This window comes from Oryzias latipes, chromosome 10 (genome assembly GCF_053564925.1).
Source record: "Oryzias latipes strain Hd-rR chromosome 10, Olatipes_Hd-rR_3.1".
NCBI lineage: Eukaryota > Metazoa > Chordata > Actinopteri > Beloniformes > Adrianichthyidae > Oryzias > Oryzias latipes.
In genome coordinates this window covers 20930291-20957234 of record NC_136246.1, presented here as the reverse complement: position 1 = coordinate 20957234, position 26944 = coordinate 20930291, and the positions used below count along the sequence as shown (strand labels likewise).

The following is a 26944-nucleotide window of genomic DNA, read 5'->3' as shown; positions in this document are numbered from 1 at the left end:
TAAAAACGACAACATCAATAATAAACAAATAATGTCAGGATAGTGCTACACAAAACTGAGTTGACCTAGGAGAGCAAGCAGTTCAGTTAAATATTACTATCATTGTATGTTGTTGACACAAATTCATTCTTTTTTTTTTTGTCCCTACAGGGGTCAGGGGCTGCCGGAGTCTATCCCGGTCACATGTGGGCGAAGGCAGGGGACATGCTGGACAGCTTGGAAGTCTGTCGCAGGGCCACAAATGAGGGACGATTTAGTGTAACCTATGAGGCATGTTTTTGGATGGTGAGAGGAAGCCAGCATCAGAGAAAAATCCATGCATGCACAGGGAGAACATGCAAACTCTACACAGAATGGTGAATCTGTATAAGGTCCCCTAGCCAGGAGTTGAATTTTGGGCCTTCTTGCTGTGAGGCAAGAGCGCTAACCACTGCGCTATCGTGCAGGACACAGGACACAAATCATCATTTGAAAGAGATTGCAGAGTTTATCCACCAATATCTTGCTGGAAATCCAATGTTTCTTTGTGAAACAAAAAAGGTTAATTGTTTTGAATAATCTCTTTAGGAATTTAAAATCTTGAGAGATTGTATTTGTGTTATTTCAAGAGTTCTGTAGCTCAGCTGCTGCTACAGGTTCATGTATCCAAATTTGTGGCTGTAAAGAATCCTTTCTTTGACTCATTTCACACTTTAATTAATAAATCAAGAAAAACCAAAGATGGGATTATTATTGGAGTTTTATATTTTAAACATCCAAGGTAGCAGCTGCATTTGTTATCGTGTCCGTGACCCCCCCCCCCCCTCCCTAAAAGACAAAAGTTATTGTTCTGTCTCAGCTTTAATCAGGCTGCACTGTCACCGTGAACTCGTTCAGGTCACGAGGGACTGTGTTTCCTTTTCGTCAGCAAAGATGGAAGTCGTATTGTAGGAAAAAGTGAGTGATGTTTTTAGGCCTTTGTATCCTCAGAAAGTACATTTTTTATTTTGTGTGTTTTCCAGTTAAAACCTTTTATGAACAAATGATTCATCCCATAGACACAAGGTCATAAAAAGTTCCAAGCACTTATCTTGTAGATGCTAAATTGTTTTTATTAAAACAATAAGACTATGTTTATATGCACAAAAAAGTACAATAAGGGAAAAACTAATTGCATTTTATAATATGTTGTTGACATGAAGCAATAAGTAATCCCAGTAAATTGAGTTTAATCAAAATTTTTCTTTCTGGTAAAAGATGACTTATTTTATTATTAAAAGGAGTCCAAAAACCTACAAAATAAGGCGTTGCTCATGTGTTCCAACTTTGAAGTCCACAGAAAAAACAGATAAAGGAAGCATTCCAACCGTCACCGACATGCTCACATACTTTGCATAACTGACCTCACCAAAGGCCGTGTTCCCATGTCCTGCCTAATAAAAAGCTTTGTTTTTCTGCGGCAAGTCCCACACAAAGACCAGCTTCAAACCTGACACTGTAGTTTTACTATGAAATGCAGGACGCTTACCGGTTTAAGAGAAAATGATACAAAAGTTTTAGATTTTAGAAGTACTAGTTAAGGATAGTACATTAACAGTGATGCACTGTACTATGTTCTGCAAGATATTTGCAAAAAGTACACATTGTTTAGTTCTAAAAGACGCTGAGTTTATCACCACTCATGTACCGACTTGCTTGTTTTTTGCTTTTTCCCCATGTGAGGGTGGAACAGTTTACTAATCGTGTTGAAGCCTTTTGTCTGCCCCTTGTAATCCTCCTCCTCCTCTGTCTTGTCTTGTCCTCCCAGAAGTGCTCTGACCTCCATTGAAGCCCCTTTCTCCAGATAGTGGATGGCCTTCCTTCCATCATTGTCCCTGTCGCTTATACTGGCCCCGTACCTCTGCACCAACAGCTCCATCACCTCAGTGTGTCCATGTATGGCTGCAATGTGCAAAGGCGTGTATCCTCCATGGGATTTGCTGTTCACAAAAGTCTCTCTTTTTCTGGAGACCGTCATGAGTTCCTGGACCATGCCGCAGTTGCCATCCTTGGCAGCCCAGTGCAGAGCTGTGAAACCCGACACAAAGTCCCTCTTCTGGGCCAGGCGGGTGTCTCGCAACAGCAAAGCGTGTATGTGTTCCCAAAGTCCAGCTGCACATTTCACCAGCCACTCATGAGCCAGTGGCTCTAAAGGTACACACTCCTCATCTGCTTGTCTTGATGGGTTCAGAGTTGGATGCCTCACTGCAGCCTCTGCCTGCCATCTCTGGGCTTGCTTTGCTGAATCCAACCTGCAATCTGAGCCACAAACCAAGTTTTCTGCACTTTTCTGCGCTTGGAGGTGTGCTGCTGGTGGAAGGTCTCTAGGTGGGGATTTTACGGCAACAACGGCAAACACTGCTCCAGATTTGCCCACCTGATCTCCGGGGATATTCAGAATTTTAACAGTGGTAGAATCCGGACCTTTGCGCGTGCGTGAACCCCCTCTGAGCGCAACAGCAGCGTCCGCGGGTTCGTTATTGTTTTCAGCATCTGAGTCAATCTTCCGGTAACAACTGGACTCAGAGCCGGTCTGGGTTGGACCCGAACCGCTATAATCCACCTGCTGGGGGAGGTTCGGTGCCACATCTTTCACAAAATCCTGATACCTTTTCTTCACCACGACGAACTTCACCCCGTCGATCTGTTTGACCACAGCGACGCTGTTCACCAGCGCCTTGAAGCGGTCTCTATTGTGCTGCTTTTCCGCGGGATCGCAGCAGTCAAAGACACTTCGGAAACTGTTCAGCAGCTCGGAGTTCTTCACTTTGCCTCCACGTTCCAACAAAAAAGTCAGGAGAGACTCTTGGGTCAAAGCCATACTCGTCCCACCGAGTTAAAGCACGGGAAAAGACACGACAGACACAGGGATAACTCCGCTGATCCTCCTCCTGTCCTCATCCAATCTGCTGCTTCCGGCGCCATTCCTAATAAATCCACCCCATTTATTCCTTTTATTTTTATTTTAAACCAACACTATTATTTAAAAACAAAACCCAAAACTGCTAGATTATAAACATTTTGAGATTATTTTGCTTTTTTTTAAATACTCTTTATTGACAATTGTGAACAAGAACAAACCATAGACTGTATAATGGACCTGGAATGAGTGACCCCTCCTCACTCGCGTTCCAAGCAGGAAGTACCAGTTGGTTCCAAAAAGCCAAAATTCCATAGACTTTTATTGAAGAATAAACAGCTATTACTCAATCATTACATTGGTCAGAATATCCATTCTTGCTCTGGTGCCTATTATTTAGATTCATATTTGGCATATAAAGACCCTCAAGTCACAAATCATGCTTTTATATGGGATAAATGCTGAGAAAATGTGACATAAATGCAACACATGTGGAAATGAATGTCTAAATGTGGTAAAATAGTTATTTAATTTTCATGAGGTGGATAGCCACTGAAAGGTGTCATTTATTTTGACTTGTAAGCATTATTCTAACCATAATTAGCCTGGTTTAGCCATAATTAATTGTTTACTACATATTAAACATGGCATGTTTCCCAAACAGCAGTGGTAAAATACCCAAACTTGTTTTATTTTTAACATAAATTACATACTGCCTTCAAAGTTGGATAATTAAGATTAAAATTCGAAGATAAATAGGCCTACATGTTGATGGTGGATAATTTGTGGGAAAACGGGCATTTAGTGAGACAAAAATGTAATTAACTGTTGGCAACACATTTTTAACACAAAAAAAGCCTGCAGTACGAGTCCAAATACGGATGAATTAACTGTTAAATTAATTTTAGTAAAACCGTTTAATTTTAGTTTATTTATTAAATAAAATGTATGAAAATATATTTATATATTTGTTATTTATACTTTTTGAGTGCATTTTGAGGTATTTAATAAACGGCCTCCACAGGTCCCTTAAAAACTCTCCAGTCGTTGTCATTTCGCCCTCCAGCACCGAGGTGGTGTCGCCTCCCTGCAGCCGGAGCAAACTCAGCGCCAGAGCAGCAGATTTGACTGAAGACGGGTCGATTCCGCGCTCAGTCAGACGCTCCTCACTATGGAACCCGGAGAGGTGAGTGCTTTAATAACGGAGTGCGCGATGATGCAATGCTCGCTTTTAGTTACCGGACGGGACCGTCAAATAATAATAATAATAACGAAGCGGACAAGCTAGGATCGTTTGTGGTTGTGAGGGGCAGCAGCGACGGCTCTGCGGTGCTGAGGAGGCTCGTTGCGTCACGTGAATCTGAATGAGAGCTGTGGCCAAAGCTGAGGGAGAGAAACGCTTCGTCGTTTCGATGAGTCCCCTGATGCTCTGAACACAAGCTGGCCTCAGCATCTAAACATCGGCCTGCGTGATGCAGCATCACGGTTTTACATCATCTGTCAGCCTCTACACGGCAGATGTCCATCCATGGTGCTGAAGTAAGACGGAGGAAGCATGACTTGAATGAATCACGTCAGACATTAAGATAATCAGTTTAGACTAGTAATAACAAATGAACGTCAAGATTTAATGATTAAAACGCACAACTGGAGTCCAATATTTAAAAATCTGGTAAAGTTGAACACCAAGACTGTTGCTCTTCAAACTGATGGGTGACGGAGGGTTATGAGTAGTGGACTGCTTGGGTATCCTCCACTTTGTGAAATAACAGCTAAATAAAGAGCTCTTTGTATTTGTGTGTGTGTGTGTGTGTGGACAAACACAGAGACAGGCAGAAACGGATGCTTGTTGTGTTGAATAAACACCCTGTCTTCATGTTAAGTCTTTTGCTAGATGCCAGGATCCCATGGGGGAATCTGGCTTCTCAAGAGCATCCAGCTTGAAGCCAAAGATCTATTCACACAGAGTTAGCACTGTTCATAGTCAGACTCAGATGCATTCACTTATTTCTTGCTTCTATCGTGGAAAACCTTATAGTCCCAATTATCTTTTGATCTGTTGTAAAAGTGTTCCCAGCGGTCCTTTAATAATGATTATGCCCTTTTTAGCCAAAATCCAAAAGCCTGTGTCGTCTAGGAGTTCATTAGGAATTTGCCACTCAGTTGTGTGTTAAAAAACACACATTTTGTCAGGCTGGGTCTTTAAAGAATATGCTTCTAATGATTTTTACAGTAATTTCTTGATGTCTGCTCCATAATTAAAGTGACTCCTCTCTCCAATTGATGAACTAATAAGGAAAGACAACCTTTTAATAGATTTAACCTTTTGTGAAAGAGAAATAACCTAGTTTTCAGAAAATACTTTTTACATGACACAGCAGAATGGGACAGGACTGAGCCACAATATTGCTCTGCCTTCTTGTCATTGACTTTGTATTCAAACCTCTTGAGACCTGAACTTTTTTTATTTCGTCATCACAGGGCCCCAGGTATAGAGAATTAACTACAGTGGTAATGAAACCCTCAATGTGATGTCCTTATATGTGGACACCAGGACCTCAAGCAATAAAACTATTTTATGTTACGGTCCGTGTAGTGATATACTGTAAACTTTTTTTTAAATTTGCAACTTAGAATGAAGAAAAGCGAACTCTGGAGCTCAGTGGCCATGTGGGGCTACGCAGTCTCCCCGATCAGCTGGTCAAAAGAGCAGTAAAACAAGGTTACAGCTTCAACATCCTCTGCGTGGGTATGTCCCCAAACAGCCTTTATTTTCTAATCAGACGTGTTACTTTGCAGTGTGTTTGTCAGCGTTTCTTCCATTTACTGTTTCTCCAGGGGAGACCGGTATAGGAAAGTCCACCCTTATCAACACTCTTTTCAGAACAATCTTTGAAAATGAGGAAGCGAGCCATTATGACGAGGAGGTAAAGGTGCTCCCACGAACATATGATCTGCAAGAGAGCAACGTCAACCTCAAGCTGACTGTGGTACACACTGTGGGCTTCGGGGACCAGATCAACCATGTAAAAAGGTGCATATTTATACTTTTGATTAGACTAAAAAAACTTTGCATTAGGTTTTGATTTGACCATGTTCCAGCAAGTTTCTTCAAAGCTAATATTTACAAAAATATTGTAAGAAAAAACATTTTAAATGATTAAACTGTTATGCAATAGTTTTGTATTGTTGGGATCACTGCCAGTATTTGGCATTTTCTCTGTCAGCAGCAGGGGTGTATTGCTATTTGATGAAGTGCTGAAGTGCATGTACTGTATGTGTTTGCTGACAAAGGAGGGTGCTTGTGAGTTGATCACTCACTGTCTTGGGTTTTTTGTCTTTAAACAGAGTCTCGTTTAATAGTGTTCTCATGTGCAGCTGTAATTATGGTAACTGCATGTCACAGACAGGCAGACAGGTCCTGGGTGACCAGTCAGACAAAGAGCGGTTCAGAAGCCCTTCATGAGAAGTAAAATCAAGAACCCAGATACGTAGCTCGGATTGGCGTCACTGGGGCCCCACTCTGGAGCCAGGCCTAGGGGAGGGGCTCACAGACGAGTGCCTGGTGACCCCGGTCGGCTCAGCCCGAAGGAACGACGTGGGGCCACTCTCCCATGGGCTCACCACCTATGGGAGACTTCAAAAGGGGCAGCTGCAATCTGGTTTGGGTGGCAGTCAAAGGCGGGTGCCTCGGCGGCCCAAACCCCAGTCATGGAACTTGGCTTTTGGGGCATGGAACGTGACCTCTCTGGGAGGTAAGGAGCCTGAGCTTGTGCGAGAGGTTGAGAGCTACCAGCTAGATATAGTTGGACTCACCTCCACACATAGCCTGGGCTCTGAAACTCAGTCCGTAGAGAAGGGTTAGACTCTCTACCATTCTGGACTTGCTCATGGTGAAAGGTGACGGGGCTGGTGTTGGCTTACTCGTGAGCCCCCATCTCAGCCGCCAAGTGTTGGAGTTCACTCCGGTGGACGAGAGGGTCATGTCCCTCCACCTGAGAATGAATGAGAATTTAGGTCCAGGGTGTCAGCATCAAAGCAGCATGAGCACAACTCATCCCCAGAACCTACCGTGCACATGAGTTATGCTGGGATGTGTGCAGAAAAGTGGGGGAAAGGAAGCAGGTTGAAGGCAGAGGCACTGGCACTCTAGGTCGCTATACCACTAGGGCACCAAAATGTCTCTGAAGCAACAAGTGGAACACAGTCAAGTCACGTGTTTATAAATGAGAGAACAGAGGACCTATTCTTGTAACTTTTCAACTTATTTTCTGTGCAGCTCTGAACCGATTCTTGAGTACATCGACGCTCAGTTTAAGAGATACCTGGAAGAAGAGCTGAAGATAAAACGCTCGCTGTGGAACTACCATGACACCAGAATCCACGCGTGTTTATATTTTATTGCTCCAAACGGACATTCTCTGAAGGCCCTTGATCTTGTCACTATGAAGAAGCTGGACAGCAAGGTGATGACCGGTCAAAGCTCCTTATGTCTAAGCCTGCAGCAGATCTTTCTGGTGTACCTCGGACTCCTCATTGTCTTCCTTATTCAGGTGAACATCATCCCTGTTATTGCAAAGGCAGACACTTTAACCAGGAATGAACTGGTCAACCTAAAAATTAAGGTGATGAGTGAGCTGGTCAGCAACGGAGTTCAGATATATCAGTTTCCAACAGAGGATGAGGCCGTTGCAGAGATCAACTCTTCCATGAATGTGAGTAACATCCACTGCAAAGCAAACTGTGAGTGTTCCATGTAGTAGGAAAATTAAAACAGAAACAAAGTTATTTGTTTTGCTTATATAAAGTATGGATAAGAGGATGCAGAGATCCTGAAAATTTGCAACTCTGCTAAAATTAGAAACTTTAACACACAGAGACTAAGATTTTTACTGTTAAATACATTTAGGTTTGTAAAAATCTAAACTATTTTTTTTTAATTTTGCACCACACAGCCTTAAAACAAGTTATGCATTCCTTGTTTCTTTATTAGTCAGGTTACGCAATCAAACATTTTTCATGAAGACTCAAAAATAACTGGAGAGAAAGATAATTTAGACTTTAATGGTGTCTTTCGAGCTCCATTTTTGTTTGACTCAATATAGATATTGCAAGAACTGTGTTAGAGTAAAATACTTCCGGGCCTCTTTGTGAATTTGCATAGTTGATGAAACATTCACTGTCAGACTGACAGGGAGAGCATGGTGCAGCACTTTTAAACATCCTCTCCTCTGTTACAGACTCAGCTTCCCTTTGCTGTGATTGGAAGCACTGAAAACATTACAGTGGGAAACAAAACTGTGAAAGGAAGGATGTATCCCTGGGGATCTATACAGGGTGATTCTGCTCACTTAATAATTGTCTGACTAATTTTAGAAATGCCTATAAAATGCCCTCTATATTTTTAGATAAAGCATGAGACATGACGATGAAATTTTTATAAAGCGTGTCACGTTTCCACCCTTCTCTTAATACATTAACATAAGTAACATAATCAATCTTTTTTTCTCTCTTTTTCAGTGGAAAATGAAAATCATTGTGATTTGGTGAAGCTGAGAGAGATGCTGCTGCGTGTTAACATGGAGGACCTCCGAGAGCAAACACATACTCGTCACTATGAGCTGTACCGTCGATGCAAGCTGGAGGAGATGGGCTTCAAGGACCCAAGCCTCGACAATCAGTCCTTCAGGTTCAGGACCTGAAATTTTAAATAAAAAAGCTACAGGTTGAGGCGTCTGCCTTTTGCTAATATTTCAAACAGATTTATTTTCTTTTGTACTTTTCTTTAGGGTAAGAAGTTGCAACTAGACTGGAACCTTAATGACTGGTCTCAAATGTGTTGAAATTGAAAGTATAATTACAGTTCAAATACAATTATTTCAATTTGTCCACAATGGATTTTTAATCTACCGTGCATCCTTTTGGAATGTGAAAAGAAGCAGGAATTCCCCAAAAAGAGAAGCTTTTGTTGTGCTTTCACCTTAAGATGCTCTCATTTCTGCAGCATCTTTAGGAAATAGGTTTTGATCATTCCATCTGTTTTTGCAATAAGATTATGCTATCTTTGTATTTACCCTGTCAGCCTTCAGAAAACGTATGAAGCCAAAAGGAAGGAGTTCATCAAAGAACTGCAGCACAAGGAGGAATCGATGAGGCAGATGTTTGTGAACAAAGTCAAAGAGGCAGAAGTGGAGTTGAAAGAAAAAGAAAAAGAGGTCAAGACTGAAAGCTTCATTCCTCCCTGTCTTTGTTTAGTAGATTTACAATCATTAACTGTATCATTTTCTTCAACCTATCAAGCTCCAAGGGAGGTTTGAGCGCCTGAAGACTATGCACCAGGAAGAGAAAAAGAACCTGGAGGAGAAAAAACGAGAAATGGAGGAAGAGATGAATGCCTTCAACAGGAGAAAAGTGGCAGCCGAAACACTGATGGGACAAGCACTCCAAGGAAGCTCACAGCAGCCATTCAAAAAGGACAAAGACAAAAAGAAGTAAGTCAGTCACCTAACTTAAATGTTAGTGCCAACAAGCAATATCTGAAATATCAGTATGATCATATTACCCTTCTAGTGGCCATTTTGGGACAGAAACTGCTGATTGGTTCTAGCTCAATGTGCCCAGACACTGCAGGGGGGGGTGTCACTGCTTGCATGACACAGCTTGATGCATACGCCTTTGAGCTTTTAATGTACGGCACCTTTTTTGACTGGGTTCAGTTTAAGGCACCATGTAAAAAAGGAATAGAACTTAAACCTAAACATCTCTTCCGGCTGCCCTCCCAGAAGAGTTCTGAATGTTAGTTGAATCCATCTCCTTCATTCTCATGCTCATGTACTGATGAGAAAACAACATCACATGTAGAACTTCATTCAGTATTTCTGGTACCTTTCATATTGAGTTAGTAGTATTTGTCATTCACTAGCTCTGCAAGTTTTCCCATTTAAACATATAAGAGGTCAGTAACAGGTCTGAACAGCATCCCATGAACAACATACCCACTGTAGAGCATGGGGGTGGAAGCATCATGCTTTGGTGCTGCTTTTTCTGCAAAGGAGAAAGGATTGATCTGTATTAAGGAAAGGATGAATGAGGAAATACATTGTGAGATTTTGGAGAAACACCTCCTTCAAGCATTGAAAATATTGAAGTTGAACTGTGTATTCTAATTTATATTTAACATTTATATTTAACATTTATATTTAGATTTAACATTTATATTTGATATTTAATTTAGATTTTACTTTTATATTTAGACATTGCAGAATTATCATCTTTTAAAGTAGGCCAACTTGCAGAATCAGTGACAGACATGTGTTTTTGCATCATTGCTCATTGCAGTCAGAACTGGTTGCAGATTTATGCTAAAGGTAGAAAATGAAAGGACTGCCATGTTCCTTTTTTGTTGCTGGTGATGTAGTGTAACACAAGTAGGCCTTAGTAATTTTTAAATATTACATACAGTTATTAGACCTTTTTAAAAATACTTTCCATGACTCATTTTTTATCTTAATTAACCTATCAAATAAATTTGATAGGTCCCACTTCACTGAAACTTCTTCATGTGTTGTCTAAATGTAATAAAAAAGTGAATGCCCAAACCATGGGACATTCCAATTTGATTCCATATCATTTATTTTATATGCTTCATATCCTTCATATTTTGTTATCTCCATGTTTTGTCTTTTCCTCCCTTTAGTTGATTTATGGATCAAAACATCCAGGGAAACCAGGAATGTGTCCACCGTCAGCATGGGAAAAACAGGCTGTCATGTCTGACCGTAGTTATTGATGCCGTATGTTTGAGCTAACTATATGTTGGTTAAAAATGTACATGCAATTTGGTGTGTACTCAGGGGTTAACCAGTACTTGTTGTGTTTAATGTGTACCTTATGCTGAGTGTTGTAGGCACAGAATGACCAACCCATTGACTGTTTTCATAACAGGTTTTTGGGATGATTTAAGGTCAATATCATCTGTTTTCACCTCCTGTTGAAAATTATATCTGCTTCTAAATGAGGCGTTTTCAAAAATTCAGTTTTTGAATAAACTTTGCTTTGAGTTGCATGACATTATTCTGAAATAATTTTTTTTTAAGATTTCTAATGGCACTTATGCACATTAAGGTTTTTTAGATTTCTAATGGCCTTTATGCACATTTTGTTTGTAAAAAAAAAAAAGATATTAATAATTTTTCTATTTACAATCAAGAATATGCAACAACCGGAAGAGTGCAGCTGAATATTATTACAGCGTTCTGGAGCTGGGAAAACATTTTTGTTCCAAGAAAGATGAGGGGGAATTAAAGGCATAAAATCATTTCATTTGTCATCCGTGTCCCTTTTTGACTTCCTCTGGCCTTGGGGCTTTAATCACTTCACTCATTTAGATGATTCACAACATTCGGACTGCATCCTTTGTCTTCACTGAGTTGCCAAGAACATCTGTCAGGACACTTGAAAAACAGAAAATGCTAAATTTTTGCCTTATGAATGTTACTTGTTCAGACAAATAACCTGCCTTTTTCTTTCCTTTCATAGCTTCTTTAGTCTTCCGTCTGCGTGCTCCTTAACCTCAGGAAGGAATTTGAATTAGAAGACACCAAAACGTCAAACTTCTTTAATTTTACTATATTTACTGAACGTTTTATAGAAATTGAATTAAGAGAGCCTGAAGTCTTCCACATCAACTTGACTTTCCTCTTCTGTCTTATAAATGCTTTGTGGCATGGTCTCTGCATGAATTAAGGCTCTTTTTCCTGCACTCTCCATTGCCAAAGTCTTGGTTTTGTACCGAATATGCCTCCCTGCTTCATTTAGCGTGCCATTATTATGGTTTCTTTCTAACTGATGAATACTTACACTGTGATATTCATACTGTTAACTGAACTGCATTTGCTGTTTGATGGTTACAAAGATAGTTTGATCATTCTATGATTTAGAAGCACCTTTAGTTTTCATAGAATAATTTTATGTATCTTAAATAATATTAAAACTATAAATAGTGCTTCTCTAAAAATATTTCCTATAGATGGAGATACAACTAGTCTTAAGTGCCAAAAGAATATACTGTGTTATTAAAGAAAATAAATATTAACAATAAATGTACCTAAACCTTTGGAAATAAATCTTGTAAATTTGTGTTATGTCAATATCATTGATTATGAAGAAATAAATATTATTATGCATTATTATAGTTGTATCGTTGTTGTTGTTTTATTTTTTTCAATTAAAAAAAACAAAAACTGGTTTTGGTCAGCTCCAGCTGGTGACAACTAACAGCCAGGGCTTACTCGCTGGTGAGGCTCAGGTTCCTTCCAGTGTCTTCTAGATCCCTCCTAGAAACACATAAGGTTGCCGAGTGTAGACACCTTTTTATAATTGTTTATTGTTATTAAGGTAAAATTGTTATTATAAGTTACTAGCTTTCATCTAAATAAGAAATATACTATTACTTTACAAAATCTTAAATAAAAAATTCTTCTGAGCCTCAACAAGTCACTTCTAACACGCCCATATCTCTCATTTCTGATTGGTCATTTGCCTCGTGAAGGGGTGGGACTTTTTGTGAATATCCAATTAAAATATAGAAGACTCAGCTGCTAGCCAATCAAATCCTCCCATGCTCAGACCCTAGCTTCTTATGCACTCTTATTTACCTAAACTGTCCTTTTCCCCGTCGCCTTAACCAAGGGTAGGGGGTGTGCATAGGCAGAAATCAACCTCTGCTTAAAAATTTTTTTTACGCTAAGTTTTATTTTTCTACAAAACTCCGTGTTTATTACCCAGTGGATCATAACTTTTATCATTAAAGACAACACGCTTTCAAGGTAGGTGCACCACGTTTATTTGTGTAACAACATTCACTACATGTCACAATTATGGTTAAATGAAGTCAACCTAAAATTAAAAATAGGAAGCATTTTGTGTTGTGACTGATCCATAGAAAGTACTATAATTGAGATATGTTGTAGCTAGCGTTAGCTTGAGTAGCTAGCTGCAGTTCGATTAACTCTCCTTTCCATACAGTAAAAAAAAAAAAGTTCATAGCCTAGCTAGTGCTTGAAGCACATATATCCGTTTTTCGGTAAAGTCTTTATTAAAGTTTTCACAAATGTGTTGACACCACGGACTAGTGTGTGTTCCTCGAAGCGTTGTTGTCTATGGCAGGAACATGTCCCGACATGTCGCGGGTTCTGCCCCAACATGGCCTGATCCATTTACCTACTGTTCTAATAGCCATCTATCAATATTACGAAGTATTTAATGGAATACAACGTTTTGATTATGACTCCAGATACCTGTTTGAATTGTATTTATCTCCAGTATATGTGGTAATTGTGTCCAATCATGCGTTATCCCCCCATCTAAAGTTCAAATAGGTGACAGCTGTAACAAATGTGTTACTTGATAACTTACCAATATAGAAACTCGGTCTGCTTGCTCTCTCCTAAGCTGTACACGTTTTTAGGCATATAAAGCAGGTTGCGTGCAGTAATCCACAGGTTCAAGGGTGTCTTTCTCATTTCATGTAAATTGATTAAGTTAATACCCAAAGACCAATGCAATGTTATACTTTGTGTCCCGTGTGCAGATCATCAGATTGCTCACTCAAAATCCCCAAATTTGGATAACCTGGCATGTGGTTTTTATTTTCCTATTCCAAATAATATCAACATTCTCCTGCTCTTTACAGATGATTGATACAGTGACGGGAGCTGGAGTGCAGTCCTCTGCAGCTCAGCTGAAGACCCTGATAGATCTGGAGGCCAGATACCAACCAAAGCTGAGCGGATTGAGGCTCATTGAGTGTGCCCAGGACAATGGCCTAAGGATGACTGCAAAACTCAGAGAGCTGGAGGTGAAAGACCTGCTCTCTCTTTCCAGGTTCTTTGGTTTTAGCGCAGAGACCTTCTCCTTGGCTGTGAGCCTGCTGGATCGATTTCTCTCTGTAATGAAGGTTTGTAATGAAACTGTTCTGGCTTGTTTCATGAATTTCTACAAATTAAATAAAATGACACGCCTCCCCTTCATGTCCATTTCAGATTCAGCCAAAGCACCTCTCCTGTGTTGGTCTTTGCTGCTTCTACATCGCTATAAAGTCCTCAGAGGAGGAGAAAAATGTGCCTCTGGCAAATGACCTCATCCGCATCAGTCAGAATCGCTTCACTGTGTCTGATATGATGAGGATGGAGAAGATCGTCATGGAGAAATTATACTGGAAGGTGAAAGCCCCCACAACCCTCCACTTTCTTCGACTGATTCACAGTCATATCCAGGAGCAGCTTGACTCTGAGGGGTAACTTAATCTTAAAATATGTTTTTTTTTTTTTTCCAGTTTGAATGTTATCATTGAACACTCTTTTTGTCAACAGCAAAATGATCTTAAGTATCGAGAGACTGGAGTCGCAGCTTAAAGCCTGTCATTGCTCATTTGCTTTCTCCAAAATAAAGGTATGTCATGAGAAACTGTGTACAAATTTTGATCATCTGTTCTGATAAAAAAATGATTCTGTACCTCGTACCCCACATGTGAATCATTCATTAATCCTCTTCACCCCTGTCGGGGCATAGGGCGTCTACTAGGTCTCTCCAGCCTCTCCTGTCCTGGGCCGCGGTTTCTAACTGGCCCCATGATAATCCAAGAGATTTGGCTTCCGCCGCCGTTGTTCTCTGCCATGTTGTTTTGGGCCGTCCTGGATTTCTTTTGCCTTGTGGGTTCCACTTTAGCGCTTGGCGAGTGATACTGTTTTGTGGTTTTCGGAGCGTGTGTTCGAGCCATCCCCACTTTCTCCTTTTGATTTGATTCTCCACTGGCTCCTGTTTGGTTAACTTCCAAAGGCATTCGTTCGTGACTCTGTCACGAACAGAGTCCCACATGTGAATACTCCAGATTTATTTATGTTGAGGGGACTTGAAATCTGTTTTTTACAATTCTTTATTGAGGTGACTGATCTGGAAAAGGAAACACTTATCAAAACAAATGTGTTAGGCTAATAGATTCAGTCTGAGTTGTTAGAGACAACATGAAGTTATTTCTCCTCGAATAGTTTCCATAGGATTATCAAAGGTGTACCCTCCCCCAGTCAAAGTGGCTTCTTAAAAGCAGACGTGTAAAGAATGTGATGGTGCAGACGAAAACAGACAAGACCTTTGAGTTCAGCAGAAGGTTGAAAAGATTAGCCATGATCAGTCAAACACACTGTTCTTACATGCAACCTGATGCTTGTGTTTGGAAAAAGAGAATTAGGAAACCTAACTTTCATTTAGTTTGAGCTGATTAAATTTATTTGAACTTGGCTCCAGGTTCAATTTGTCATCCCTTTTTCAGGGATGGACTTCTGGAAATAACTAGAATTTTCTTAAAAAGGAAATATGTCGTCCATGCTCGTTTTAACCAAATCCCCCTTGATTTGCTGTTTCTTTTCAGCCTTCTTTGCTTGCAATGGCTCTAGTTTGCTATGAGGCCCAGGATCAACATGACCCTGAACAGATCGACCAGATATCTGAGGCTGTGAAAAGTCTGCAGAAGCTGCTAAATGTAAGTCCCATCCCTTCATGTCAGCAATGTTCATTGAGAGTCTAGTAGTGTGGTTTGAGGGACAGATGGCACACATTTCTGATGGTTTCTGTCCTCTGCAGGTAAGAGATGGAGACCTGGTTTGTGTGAGGGAGCTTGTTAGAAAGTGTCTGGCTGAATATGCCACCACCAAGTGCTTCAAGCCTCACTGTCTGAGACTCCGCTGGACCATCTCGGGGAGAACCGCTCGTCAGCTGAAGCACAGCTACTACAAGATCGCCCATCTTCCCACCATACCAGAGTCAGCTTGTTAATGATGGGGTCCATAGATGGGTGACCGTACACACAGAAGGAAGTGAAAACTCTTCTGCTATTACACCTTTTATTTTCTGATTTAGATCTCATTTCAGTTTATGGTCACCCATTTATGACCCCCTCCTTATTTTGCTTCCAGATCTTCATTAATGATGATGAATTTCTGGAAGGAAAAGTAAAAAAGAGAATTTTTCCTTTTGTCCCAGAAACAAGGAGTAGTGCTTTGTGTGGAATGTGGATGTGCTGCCATCCTGCAAAGTTTTTACTTTCTTCTAAACTTGATTGCACAGTCTGTTTTGGGAGAATCCGTACCAGGGTGTTTGGTGTTTCCTGGTATGGGTTGTTAGTTTTAAGCTACTAAGTATAGAACCGCCTAGGTCCTCAGTCCACTATGTGGAAGAGGAGGGAGAAGGATTTTGTGAACAGCAAAAATGGAACCAAGAAATCGGACCCAAAGTCCTTAACTCCCACCCTAGGTTGTTAAACTGTCCTGAATGCACACTCCTACCCAAGGTGACCTTTTTCTTTTTCTTTTCTTATGATGCGGTAAAGGAGCTCTGGCAAATAGCAATGAAGTGACCATCACGTCCCTGCCAGAGCTGAACTGTGAGGAGCGGTTCAGATGAGATCTTTTCATTGATTTTGGAATCTTGACATGGAGCCATGAGATTGAACTGAGTTCTGTTTATGCAGAGAACACTTAAAAGTGGCTGCAGTGGAAATGTGGGTTGGAATTCAAAATGCATTTTTCTGTTGAGTTTCTTTTATTGTTTGGCTGAGCTAGTGATATCAAATTGTTCCAAGTTTAAAGTGGTCAATGGAATACCATCTGATAAACTCAAGAACTCATACCTTTCAATAAAGATTTATTGAAAAGCTGTATTTGCACGGATCTTTACTTGGATGACACACTTGACACAATTCATCTTAATCAAAAGTGAAGTTCCTTTAGTCTGGCTTCAAAACGGTTGAGTAAAACCTTAACCAGGCGTAGGAAACTATTGTGCCAGACAATTGAGAGAAGGAGGCTCTGAAATAAGTCTCTCACTCGACCCTTGTAAAAACGACCAAACTGATGATTCTCTGCTCGTCTGCTCACTGGGGTGGGTTCAAATCCCAAGTAGCACTTTGTCTACCAGATTCTGTAAACATGAAGTGTCACTTCTGTAAACTGGAAAAGTCTGGACCGCCACTGGTAAAATTCCCAGAGATCTCTGCTCCACTGAAGTCAAAGCCAGGATTCTGAAATAGAAACACAAGCAATATATAAGTGAAATTTTCTGAAAAATCATACATGTCTGCTGAGACATCAGCAAACATCCTGCATGTCTGATTATTTTAAAATCATCCAAAACTTTTTTTAATATGCTGGAAACGACCAATTGTTAATTTGCATGAAAATAGCTTTTTCTAATTTCCCTCAAAAGGAGTTGCAGACTTAAATGTACGAATCTATATGAGAAAACTGAACCAATCTCTTGTAGCAGTAAGGGTTTTCTGGGAGAGCTAAATAAACGGACCTCCCGCTGAAACCTCTCCAGAGTGAGTTTTCTTTGCATCTGATCCTGAAGCCAAGCATTTGCGCAGTACTCCCCCTCAAGAAGAGAAGACCAGCAGTTTCCTGCTTCCCTGTTGGTCTTCATCAGAATGATCCGAATGAGACATTTGTCCTCTGGTGAGGAGGGGGAAAAAAAAAAAATAAATAAATGAGAAGCACAAAGCTAACCTACACAGACTTCTGCAAAAGACGCCAAACGGTGTGCAACTTACCCAACGTCCATGTAGCTTCGTCTGACACGGTTGTTTCAAACAACTTTCCCTGGGAAAAAGTTCACAATAACCACACAAAAAAGTTAAAATAATGAAGCAGAGTAAAATGTAATTTTAATTTTTTAAATGTGCATTGACTTTACAAAGCCATCGACAGCCAATATAAAATTATATTTGCATCACGAGTGTCCTTTTTGATTAAACTGTCATTGTTTTGTTACTTCTCTGCTTTAAAACACTGTAAAGCTTTTCCTTTTCAGGATTAGCCAGTATAAGCCAATCTGTAGAACAGACAACTTCACTTTCTGACTTTTTTACACAAATATAAATGAGGTTAGAGTTGATTGACGCTATTTTCCTGAAAACAAAGCAAAAATTAAAATATAAATCACTTTAAAATCATTTTATTGCCCTGCAAAACTAGCCTTACATAAAATGTGTCCATTAAAGAAAAAAGAACTATTTGTATGTAGAAGTTTAAAACTGTACTGCAAGTACTTTTGATTTAAAAAGGAATAATGTTTGTGATGTTGAACCAAAAAATGATCTACAATTTAACCAATGATTTAAAGAAGACAACTATACTTTACCGGGTTACCTTGATTATTTCCTTCCCTTTGACGTGCAGCTCGACGTCTCTGGCTCCCAGACGGCATCTGACCTCCTTGGCAGACGTCCCATGGGGCACCCCGACTTCGATGAAGACCTCCTCCATGGTCTGGTACCAGCAGCCCCACGGTGTCTTGCAGGGGACCACCCCGCTCCTCTCGTCGAAGTGCACCGACATGCTCCGGTGTCAGTCCCCGCCTGACTGTCCTGTGCTAACCGTGTAGCAGCACGACGTTTTTCAACGTAAACGGCAGTGATGATTTCAGTGCCAGCGATGTAGGTCAGGTCAGGCGTTTCAGTGTTTCATCGGCAAATCTTCAGGTGATGTTATGTGCTAGAACTGCTCAATCAAACTTCTCGATTCTTCCTCATACATGTAAACAGATCTGTTGATGCTCAATTGACAGACAATACTGCCACCTAGCGGCGTGGAGTCAGAATACACATTTTCATTCGTACAGCTGTCTCATCTACATTTTTTATACCTCTTTTCATTTTTGAAACAAAAAAACAACACAGTGAACCTCTCAAAAAGTTCAAATGATTTGAAAGCTACAAAAACTTGGAATTTATGTGGAGTGTGAAACATTGAACTTTCCCCTGTTTTCATTATGCTGTGATTTACTCAAATGTGCTCTGTGATCATAATTTTATTTAACATCTACAGTACTTTTTAGAAATCTCTTTTTTTCTGATCCTGTGTATGGATCATGGATAGAACTTTTGTTAATAAAGTTTGTTTAAAAAAAGTTGTCTCATCTGCCGCCATTGACTGCACTCATTCCTTTTCGCGGTTTTTCTCCTATTTCTTTTATTCTTCCAACTCACTCAAAATCCTGTATTTGCAAGAAAGAAAAAACATTGAAATTATTATATCATTAAAATCTTATGTAATTTCTCTTTGCAGATTCTGCTTGCAATTATCTTTTGTATTTGAAGTGAACTCCACATCACAGATATTTTCAGTAACTTTTTTCCATCCATCCATATATTCTTTTTGGGGTGTGCAATAAATAAAGAGATAAGATAAAACAACGTGCAAAAAAAATTCAATTTAAAAATAAATGCAAACAATTGATTTTCGATCCTTCTCTTTTCAATCTTTATGTGTGCTCATGACAACAGATTCACCTGTTTTTATGTGCACACAAGAGCTTTTCCTGTTCTGTGATGTCTGTCTGTAGTTTTAGTTTTTTATTTTATTTTAACAAACTAAACGTATCTCCAGTAGAAACCAAGTGGTTCCATGGTTTGTCTAAAAATGTAGGGGATTTGCTAATCTGTTAATTAGATTACCGCTCTTGCCTCAGTGACTCTTGTGTCCTTAAGCCCTGTAACCTGACACAAAATGGAAACAGGCTCCATGTGATTTTTACATCTCAGGGGGTGTTTTGCCATAAATTGCTGGGAAGTTGACCGAAAAGTTGACAGCTGCTGTCAAACATGGCCGGTGCCTCATTATCTCTGGTTGTTTTTATCTGCTGGATTAGGTAAGGTTCACTTCCTTTTGCTTCAACATTAATTTTTAGTCATTTCTTTTTTTTTTTTTAATTTTCTTAAATTTGCAGTCTAGGTAATGTCTGGGGTGAAGAAAAAGTATTTTCAGACAACATTACTCGTATTTTGGATAGACTGCTGGATGGGTACGACAACAGGTTACGACCTGGCTCTGGAGGTAATTTAAACCTTCAACGCTCAATCCTTCCTCTCTGCATACACTGGATTATTTAAGGCAAACTGCTACCGTTTTTATGTACAATAAGTTATTGTTGTAGGTGGCATCACAGAGGTGAAAACAGACATTTTTGTCACCAGCTTTGGACCTGTTTCAGACGTGAAGATGGTAAGATATTAATATATATATATGTGAGATGCAAAGGATTTTGTGAATAATTTTATGGACAATCTACCACAAGAACATCTAATGAGTCTTAATCTCTGTGATCAGACCCATAATTCTGTTATTGAGGCCTCTAAATCAATAGGACAACATGTCAGACAGTTAAAGGGCTGGACAAATTGATTCACAATTATGCAGGATGAGTGGCATCCATCATTGCTCAGAAGCTCTCCTCGTCTTTCTCGGCTAATTGAAATGTCTCTCTGGTGTTGTGCGTTCTAAAGCTGCAATTTTATGGTTTCAGTTTATGTGGAAACAACTGCTTTGCATTTATTCCTGAATCAGGAGTACACCATGGACATGTTCTTCCGTCAGATGTGGGTTGACGAGCGTCTGAAATTCGAAGGCCCCACCGAAATCCTACGTTTGAATAATCGCATGGTGGACAAAATCTGGACACCTGACACGTTTTTCAGAAACTCCAAGAAGTCCATTTCCCACAACATGACCACGCCCAACAAGCTCTTCCGTATCATGCAGAACGGGACTGTCCTCTACACCATGAGGTGATCTTAGGGGGTGCTGGTTTGTGAATCTGACTAAGAAATTTGCCCTGATTTCCTCTTCAAATTCTTGCTTTCAGACTGACAATCAGCGCAGAGTGTCCGATGAGGCTGATGGATTTCCCCATGGACGGTCACGCCTGTCCTCTCCGGTTTGGAAGCTGTGAGTGAAGCGGAGTTCTTCCGAAACCTTCTTTTTTTTTTGAGGGAAGCTGTTTGGGATCAATCTTCTTCTGAAACCATTTTGATTTTTAGATGCATACACCAGCAGTGAAATCATTTTCACCTGGAGGAAAGGCCTGACAGCTTCTGTCGAATGTCCCAAAGAGTCCATGAGTCTTCTGCAGTACGACCTTGTGGGGCAGACTTTGTCCAGTGAAATGATCAAGTTAAACACAGGTATTCCTCATCACAACAAACTGGGTTACCATTTTTCAAGATGAAAAGAGCCACGCAAATGCTATCAAAACTGTTTCTTAATGTGTTTATGGATATTTTTCCCTCAGAACTAAGTGATTGCCTTAAATGAGCAGCAAATGCAGCCATTTCTGGTGTTCCTGAATAAACAGGACAGGGGAAGATGGAGTGTGTTGGAAAAAAATGGGGAAACAGACACAAAATTAAATCCTGGTTCTCTACTTTGAAACCAAATTTTAGGGATGGAGGTTTTTTGGAGGAACCAAATGTAGAAGAATGGAACTTCATTAAATCTAAAAACTTCATCTGATTCATGATCAGGTCTGAACACAACTGTCGGAAAACTTCAAGTATACTGATGGCTAAGTAAGAAAAACTGTAAAGTTTATTGGAAACTCGAAATTACCATGATATATTTATAGGGGATGTAAAAGATACAGATGTGTAAAAAAAATCTATAGAGCTCTGGAAGTAACAGTAACCACAGATACAAACAGGATTATGCTGGTAAAAAAAAGATAAAAAAATGTATCAGGAAATCAATAATCGGTTTCCGACTAACTTCGTTAACACCATCTAATGTCATCATTTCCATCAGCAGCTCTTTTTTACTATTCAAAGGACAGACTTTCCTTCAGGGTTGCATTTTCTGACATATTTTTCATCCTGCAGGGCAGTACTCTGTGCAGGTGGTCTATTTCCACCTCCAGAGGAAGCTGGGCTACTACCTCATCCAGACCTACATTCCTTTAATAATGGTGGTTGTCCTGTCACAAGTCTCCTTTTGGATCAACAAAGAGTCCGTTCCTGCGCGCACAGTTGCTGGTACGCCCCTTTTCCCAACATCATTAAACAATTAATGTGTGCTAATCAGTGTGAGATTACAATCTCCATGCTTTGTGGGATTCATAATGACTTGGCTCTGCTTCAGGCATCACCACGGTGTTGACCATGACCACTCTGAGCATCAGCGCTCGCCAGTCCTTACCCAAAGTCTCCTATGCCACGGCCATGGACTGGTTCATCGCCGTGTGCTTTGCCTTTGTTGCGTCGGCTCTGGTGGAGTTTGCAGCGGTGAACTACTTCGCCACCTTGCAGGCCAACCGTCTGATGAAGGACAGAGCCAGACAAGACAGGCTGGAGGTTCTCGCCACTGGGAGTGAGGATGATGACACGATTTCAGTAAGATGAAGGCTACATGATCATCATTAAAAAAAAGAACAGCAGGAAATTCACAGAATATTCACATGAAAACATATGTGTAAAATGAAAAAATAAAAGCAAATACATGTTGTATAAGGAGAAAATATAGTTAGTCTTACACAAAAGTGTAAAGGCCTTAAAGTGCTTAATAAAATCATTTTCACCCGTGTGGCTGCCCGGGACTTTAGTACCTGACTAAAGCAGGACTAGATGAGGTCATCAACAGATCAAACTATGTTCTGAATGTCTTGGGTAAGTAAGAACTTGGCAATAATACTTAAAGTCCCTCTCCAATCATCTTTTGATCTGTTTTCAAAGCTGGTCTTTTAATTGGGATAATGCTGTTTTTAGCCTTAATTAAAAATATACAGTGTCATTTTCTAGGACATCCAGTGGTATGAGAAAGTTTGGGCACCCCTGACAATTTTCAAGATTTTTCTTCATAAACGATTGGTTGTTCGGATCATCAATTTCAGTTAAATATATCATATAGCAGATGAAACAGATGAACACAGTGTTCACAGGGATTTTAGAATCTGCTGATACTGACTGGAATCCATGCGACCTTCAACTTTGACAAGATTTCCAGTACCTGCACTGGCCACAACGCCCCAAAGCATGATGGAACCGTGTGGGTAGTAAGTGTTTGTCTTGGAATGCTGTGTTCTTTGTTCGCCAAGCATACCGCCCCTTGTTATGTCCAAATAACTCCATTTTAGTTTCATCAGTCCACAGCACCTTATTCCAAAATGAAGCTGGCTTATCCAAATGTGCTTTAGCATACCTATAGCGACTCTGTTTGTGGCGTGTGCGCAAAAAAGGCTTCTTCCGCATTACTCTTCCATACAGCATCTCCTTGTGCGATGTGCTTGAGTGGTTTAACGATGCACAGTGATCACGTTGTAGGTCTTTGGAGCTGGTCTGTGGGTTGAGTTTGATTGTTCTCACCATCCTTCGCCTCTGCCTATCTGAGATTCTTCTGGGCCGGCCACTCCGGGCCTTTGCTTGAACTGTGCCTGCGGTCTTCCATTTTCTCACTATATTCCTCACAGTGGAAATTGACAGCTGAAATCTCTTAGCAAGCTTTTTGGATCCTTCACCTAAACTGTGTTGTTGAACAATCTTGGTTTTCAGGTGATCTGACAGCTGTTTTGAGGTTCCCATGTTGACATTCTTCAGAGAAGATGCAAAGAGGAGAAAAACTTGCTCTTGGCCACCTTAAATACCTCTTCTCATGATTGGCTTCACGTGTGTATGTAGGTCAAGGGTTAATGAGCTTATAATACAAATTTTGTGTTCCAAGAATTATTGCTAAAGGTAGTAAAATCAATAAAATAACAGGGGTGCCCAAATTTATGCACCTGCCTATTTTTGTTTAAGTAATTATTGCACAGTTTCTTTAAATCCAATAAACTTCCTTTCACTTCTCAAATATCACTGTGTTCATCTGCTATATGATATATTTAACTGAAATTGATGATCCGAACAACCAATGAAGAAAAATCTTGGAAATTATCAGGGGTGCCCAAACTTTTTCATACCACTGTAGTTTCTGCAGGGCAGCCAAGTTCATCAAAAATTCACCTCTGAGTTGTGGACGAGACTGTTAGACCAGAGTTAGCCAGCCCCACTTCCCGTCATCCTTCTGTTTACGCGCTCTCAACTGTCCAGCCTCACAGTTTTGATCCAGATGCCAGATCAGACGAGGAAAACAAAGACATACGTGGATCTATTTGTCTTCAGGTGGATGCATCAGAATGGTGCAGAGCAGGGAGTTTGTGCCCCTCATCGTATTTTCTACATAACTAATGCAGGCTTTCGTCAAACTACATTTTTTTTTTCATCTACCCCTGAATCACAACCAATTGAATAAAGAAAAACTCAGAAATGCAATTTTAAGCTTAATTTTCTTTTCTATGTCCTCCACCATCAGGAAAATGCCACAAGAATTATTCATAAAATTAATTTATTCATTTTTTGAATTTGAAAATCGTTAATGTCTAAGCCACTACAGAGTCCCTCCTGGGATCTGTCTCACATGCAGAACTCATAGATCAATGTTTAAAAATAGCTCCAATGAGGAATGAAGAACAATAATCTCTAAATTGTGGTGTATGATTTAAAAAAAACCTGCAAAAAATCATATAGACAAAAACTACAGTTATCCCCAAATTTTGTCCTATTTTGTGTATTTTTGTCTTGAAGCATGACTCCTTTTTTTCTTGCTGTTTTTTTCCTAGTCGGACAGCAGCTTTCAGGAAGGCCTGAAGAGGAGAAACCATTCAGTGAGCTGCAGTGAGCCGGGAGAAATCCCGCCAACTCCGATTTTCCTTCAACAGGGTTCAGCTTTTCCTCAGATACCGCAGCTGGCCGGGACCAGCCGCATTGACTCATATGCTCGCATCCTCTTCCCTTTGACCTTTGCCCTCTTCAACCTGGTCTATTGGTATATTTATCTGGCCAAAGACACCATGGAGAGAGCCAGGTAAGAATTCCAGCCAACATCAGGATGCAAGACATCATTTCTTAAAGTCTATCCTAAAAATTAAGATGACAATAGTTTAAATTAGCATTACAACTTAAACCACAAACTTAATGCAGTTTCTCAAGAACAATTTTCTGACTTTTTTCAAAGCAGGAAAGACATCCTTAATTTGCTGCAAAAGCCAAAGGAGTTGTAGGCGAAGAGAAAAAACCCAGAGTTAGGTGGTTTGTTGGGTTCTCTCATGCTAGTACTTTGACTTTAATTATCAGAGATTAAAATTAGAGAAAAGTGGGTGTTTGGTTGGTATATTGAGTCCGAAAGAATCCACCTTTCCCCTCCATCACCCAAGATTTTCCTGCAAAAACGTTTCCTTTAAAAAAAAAATCTTTTTATCTTCAGAGAAAAATTGACAACCAACGATGAATTTGCACATACCAGTAATCTGCACAAAGTAATGACTCATAACTTTTCTACGTATGAGAGTGCCACTTAAAGAGCGCAGAGTTTCATGTCCAAGAAGAAAAAGGGGAGATAAGAGCAAAAAGATCTCTAGAGGGAGAAAAAGAGATCTTTTACGTAAGACAGAGAAGTGCAAAACTGCTCAATGTGTGTCTTGTTAATCCATTTTGTGTGTGTCTGTTTTTTTTGTATTTTTATTTTTTTTAATTTTTGGTTGTAGCATTGTGCAGGATAAAAAGAGAGAACACAGATCATGAGTGCAGCTGCAGCACATCTGTACCATTTTATATTTTGCCTCTTGGATTCAGCTTTTTTTCAAGGCTGAGGTGATGTGGAGCACAGGAGCAGGCTTGGCTGTGCAGCACTGCAGAGATAGAGCATTTCTGAATGTGGAAATAGAGAAGCTTCTGCTCACATTATCTGCTCTGTTTTGTTCTGGTCCTGCAGGGACATGGATCCTTAAGACTGAGAGGACATGGAGATTGAAAGATCTTCCACCTCTGCAAAAGCCAGCTCGCAGGATTCACGTACCCCCCCCCCCCCCCCCCGCCCCTCCCCATCTGACAGAAGAACTGAATCACAAACTCGTTTGTTCTCCTCGCTGCACATCTGCACAAAACACCCCGGTCACTTTTGAACCCCACAACGCAACCGGACGTCACACAGAGACACAAACCATGTAACGCATCAAAAAGAGCCGGCATGATATAATCTGTGATGGCGTTAACTGGCGGTGATGCAACGTTGAACCAATGCTTTTAGAAGCCTGCCCTCTCTGCAGAAGCACATCTTCAAGATCAAAGCCAGTTTAGAGAAGGCTCCTATCCCTCTTTACTGCTTCAAATATATGCTCAAAGCTGAGAAAAGGAATTGTGAGGCTCTCTTCCATCCCACCTTTCTGCCTTGCCATGCTGCTGCTGCTGCTTTGCAGTCTCTGATTATCAGGAAACACATTGAAAAGATATCCATAATTATTATTGGCACATTCAGTTGTTTTCTGTGAAAAGACATTTGTGTTTTGCCTTGTATCAACTTTACAGCACAAAAACAGAAAACATTAACTTGATCATTTCAACCTCAATATTCCAACTGTTTGACCTTGGATTTAGAAATGGGAAAACTGTCTGGCATGTTCCAATGACTCAATAAAAACACTCCAAACCATTTTATTTTTCCTCTTTCTTGAATATATTTTTCTTCTTAAGGACATCCACTTGTCTCTTTAATATTTTCCTCTGCAATGGAAACCGCTCTTCCACCATCATCGCTCTCTACTCTTTGATCTGGGGCTGCCTGTACGCATGCGCCCATCATTGACTCCGGCGCTCTGGAGTAAGTTGGATGTGCGCGCTCCTCACTTGCATCCAGAAGCCGCCTCTAACACGGTTGCCATGGGGAGGATCGGGAAAAAGCATCTTTGGATTTTTACTTTTTTATTTATGCTGACTTTCGCCTCGGCTCAAAGGTATGCGACCATTTCTGTGTGACCACTGCAGCATCCTTTTGGACGTCAAACCTCTCATTTTTATCTGTCTTTTTTTATTTTTGTTTCCAGCGTAAAGGATATTAAAGATCCGAGCAACATGCCTCTGGTAAAAGAGACGGTGGACAGGCTGATGAAAGGATACGACATTCGGCTCAGGCCGGATTTCGGAGGTAACGAGCGGATGGGAAGCGGAGTGTCATGTTTTCACGCCCTCCCAACGTGCGATACATGTTTAATGAATCGCAAAATCGTCTTTAATTTCCATAATGATCCCTTCACAGTCAAATGGGCGCCACCAATTAAGAGAAATGATGAGCGTGCATCATTTGATGAGGGGTGATCGATACACCGCTCATCAATGTTTGATTAGTCCATTGCGTTAAAGTAAATGAAATTAACATC

The 26944-nt window shown here is 40.3% G+C and overlaps 6 protein-coding genes across 8 annotated transcripts in view; 4 read left to right on the top strand and 2 right to left on the bottom strand.

The window, feature by feature from the left end:
• Window positions 1-1065: 1065 nt before the first annotated feature.
• sowahab (sosondowah ankyrin repeat domain family member Ab) lies at window positions 1066-3054 on the bottom strand. The gene has a single exon (XM_004073493.3). The coding sequence runs from the start codon at window positions 2837-2839 to the stop codon at window positions 1652-1654; it is 1188 nt and encodes a 395-aa protein (XP_004073541.1). The 5' UTR covers window positions 2840-3054; the 3' UTR covers window positions 1066-1651.
• An 858-nt stretch (window positions 3055-3912) lies between these two features.
• Window positions 3913-12066, top strand: LOC101165402 (septin-8-A). Of its 2 annotated transcripts, none has more exons than XM_011480282.3 (10): window positions 3913-4064; window positions 5513-5627; window positions 5717-5912; window positions 7158-7344; window positions 7432-7593; window positions 8119-8215; window positions 8399-8567; window positions 8961-9093; window positions 9179-9369; window positions 11417-12066. In XM_011480282.3, the coding sequence occupies exons 1-10, from the start codon at window positions 4050-4052 to the stop codon at window positions 11469-11471; spliced, it is 1320 nt and encodes a 439-aa protein (XP_011478584.1). In that variant the 5' UTR covers window positions 3913-4049; the 3' UTR covers window positions 11472-12066. The 2 variants fall into 2 exon arrangements, with proteins under 2 accessions (XP_011478584.1, XP_004073383.1); XM_004073335.4 differs by having other exon boundaries at window positions 10575-12066.
• Window positions 12067-12373: 307 nt separating this feature from the next.
• On the top strand, window positions 12374-16592 carry ccng1 (cyclin G1). Its single transcript, XM_004073336.4, has 6 exons — window positions 12374-12705; window positions 13572-13835; window positions 13921-14174; window positions 14251-14329; window positions 15306-15416; window positions 15518-16592. The coding sequence occupies exons 2-6, from the start codon at window positions 13572-13574 to the stop codon at window positions 15707-15709; spliced, it is 900 nt and encodes a 299-aa protein (XP_004073384.1). The 5' UTR covers window positions 12374-12705; the 3' UTR covers window positions 15710-16592.
• nudcd2 (NudC domain containing 2) lies at window positions 16560-18510 on the bottom strand. The gene is made up of 4 exons (XM_004073337.5): window positions 18079-18510; window positions 17481-17529; window positions 17231-17382; window positions 16560-16952 (listed from the first exon to the last, which is right to left on the bottom strand). The coding sequence occupies exons 1-4, from the start codon at window positions 18265-18267 to the stop codon at window positions 16869-16871; spliced, it is 474 nt and encodes a 157-aa protein (XP_004073385.1). The 5' UTR covers window positions 18268-18510; the 3' UTR covers window positions 16560-16868.
• Window positions 18511-19392: 882 nt separating this feature from the next.
• gabra6a (gamma-aminobutyric acid type A receptor subunit alpha6a) lies at window positions 19393-26218 on the top strand. The gene is made up of 10 exons (XM_004073492.5): window positions 19393-19579; window positions 19658-19764; window positions 19865-19932; window positions 20275-20495; window positions 20573-20655; window positions 20748-20891; window positions 21582-21734; window positions 21841-22091; window positions 24353-24597; window positions 25504-26218. The coding sequence occupies exons 1-10, from the start codon at window positions 19533-19535 to the stop codon at window positions 25517-25519; spliced, it is 1335 nt and encodes a 444-aa protein (XP_004073540.1). The 5' UTR covers window positions 19393-19532; the 3' UTR covers window positions 25520-26218.
• Window positions 26219-26360: 142 nt separating this feature from the next.
• gabrb2a (gamma-aminobutyric acid type A receptor subunit beta2a) overlaps window positions 26361-26944 on the top strand; it is a 36496-nt gene continuing 35912 nt past the window's right edge. For both annotated transcript variants that reach the window (XM_011480281.4, XM_004073334.4), the window contains exons 1-2: window positions 26361-26521; window positions 26612-26712. In XM_011480281.4, the coding sequence (XP_011478583.1) occupies window positions 26448-26521; window positions 26612-26712 (175 nt within the window). In that variant the 5' untranslated portion in view covers window positions 26361-26447. The remainder of the gene's footprint in view (window positions 26522-26611; window positions 26713-26944) is intronic.

Bases quoted from the DNA above. Each gene is read 5' to 3' on its own strand.
- sowahab (XM_004073493.3), bottom strand. From the start codon at position 2,839: ATGGCTTTGACCCAAGAGTCTCTCCTGACTTTTTTGTTGGAACGTGGA.
- LOC101165402 (XM_011480282.3), top strand. The intron at 8,216-8,398 runs GTGATTCTGCTC...TCTCTTTTTCAG, and splicing joins TCCCTGGGGATCTATACAGG to TGGAAAATGAAAATCATTGT. The intron at 8,568-8,960 runs GTTCAGGACCTG...TTACCCTGTCAG, and splicing joins CTCGACAATCAGTCCTTCAG to CCTTCAGAAAACGTATGAAG.
- ccng1 (XM_004073336.4), top strand. From the start codon at position 13,572: ATGATTGATACAGTGACGGGAGCTGGAGTGCAGTCCTCTGCAGCTCAG. The intron at 14,175-14,250 runs GTAACTTAATCT...TTTTGTCAACAG, and splicing joins GAGCAGCTTGACTCTGAGGG to CAAAATGATCTTAAGTATCG. The intron at 15,417-15,517 runs GTAAGTCCCATC...TGTCCTCTGCAG, and splicing joins GTCTGCAGAAGCTGCTAAAT to GTAAGAGATGGAGACCTGGT.
- nudcd2 (XM_004073337.5), bottom strand. From the start codon at position 18,267: ATGTCGGTGCACTTCGACGAGAGGAGCGGGGTGGTCCCCTGCAAGACA. The intron at 17,530-18,078 runs GTAACCCGGTAA...ACTTTTTCCCAG, and splicing joins AAGGGAAGGAAATAATCAAG to GGAAAGTTGTTTGAAACAAC. The intron at 16,953-17,230 runs GTCCGTTTATTT...TTTCTATTTCAG, and splicing joins TGGAGAGGTTTCAGCGGGAG to AATCCTGGCTTTGACTTCAG.
- gabra6a (XM_004073492.5), top strand. From the start codon at position 19,533: ATGGCCGGTGCCTCATTATCTCTGGTTGTTTTTATCTGCTGGATTAG. The intron at 19,933-20,274 runs GTAAGATATTAA...TTCCTGAATCAG, and splicing joins CTGTTTCAGACGTGAAGATG to GAGTACACCATGGACATGTT. The intron at 22,092-24,352 runs GTAAGATGAAGG...TTTTTTTCCTAG, and splicing joins AGGATGATGACACGATTTCA to TCGGACAGCAGCTTTCAGGA.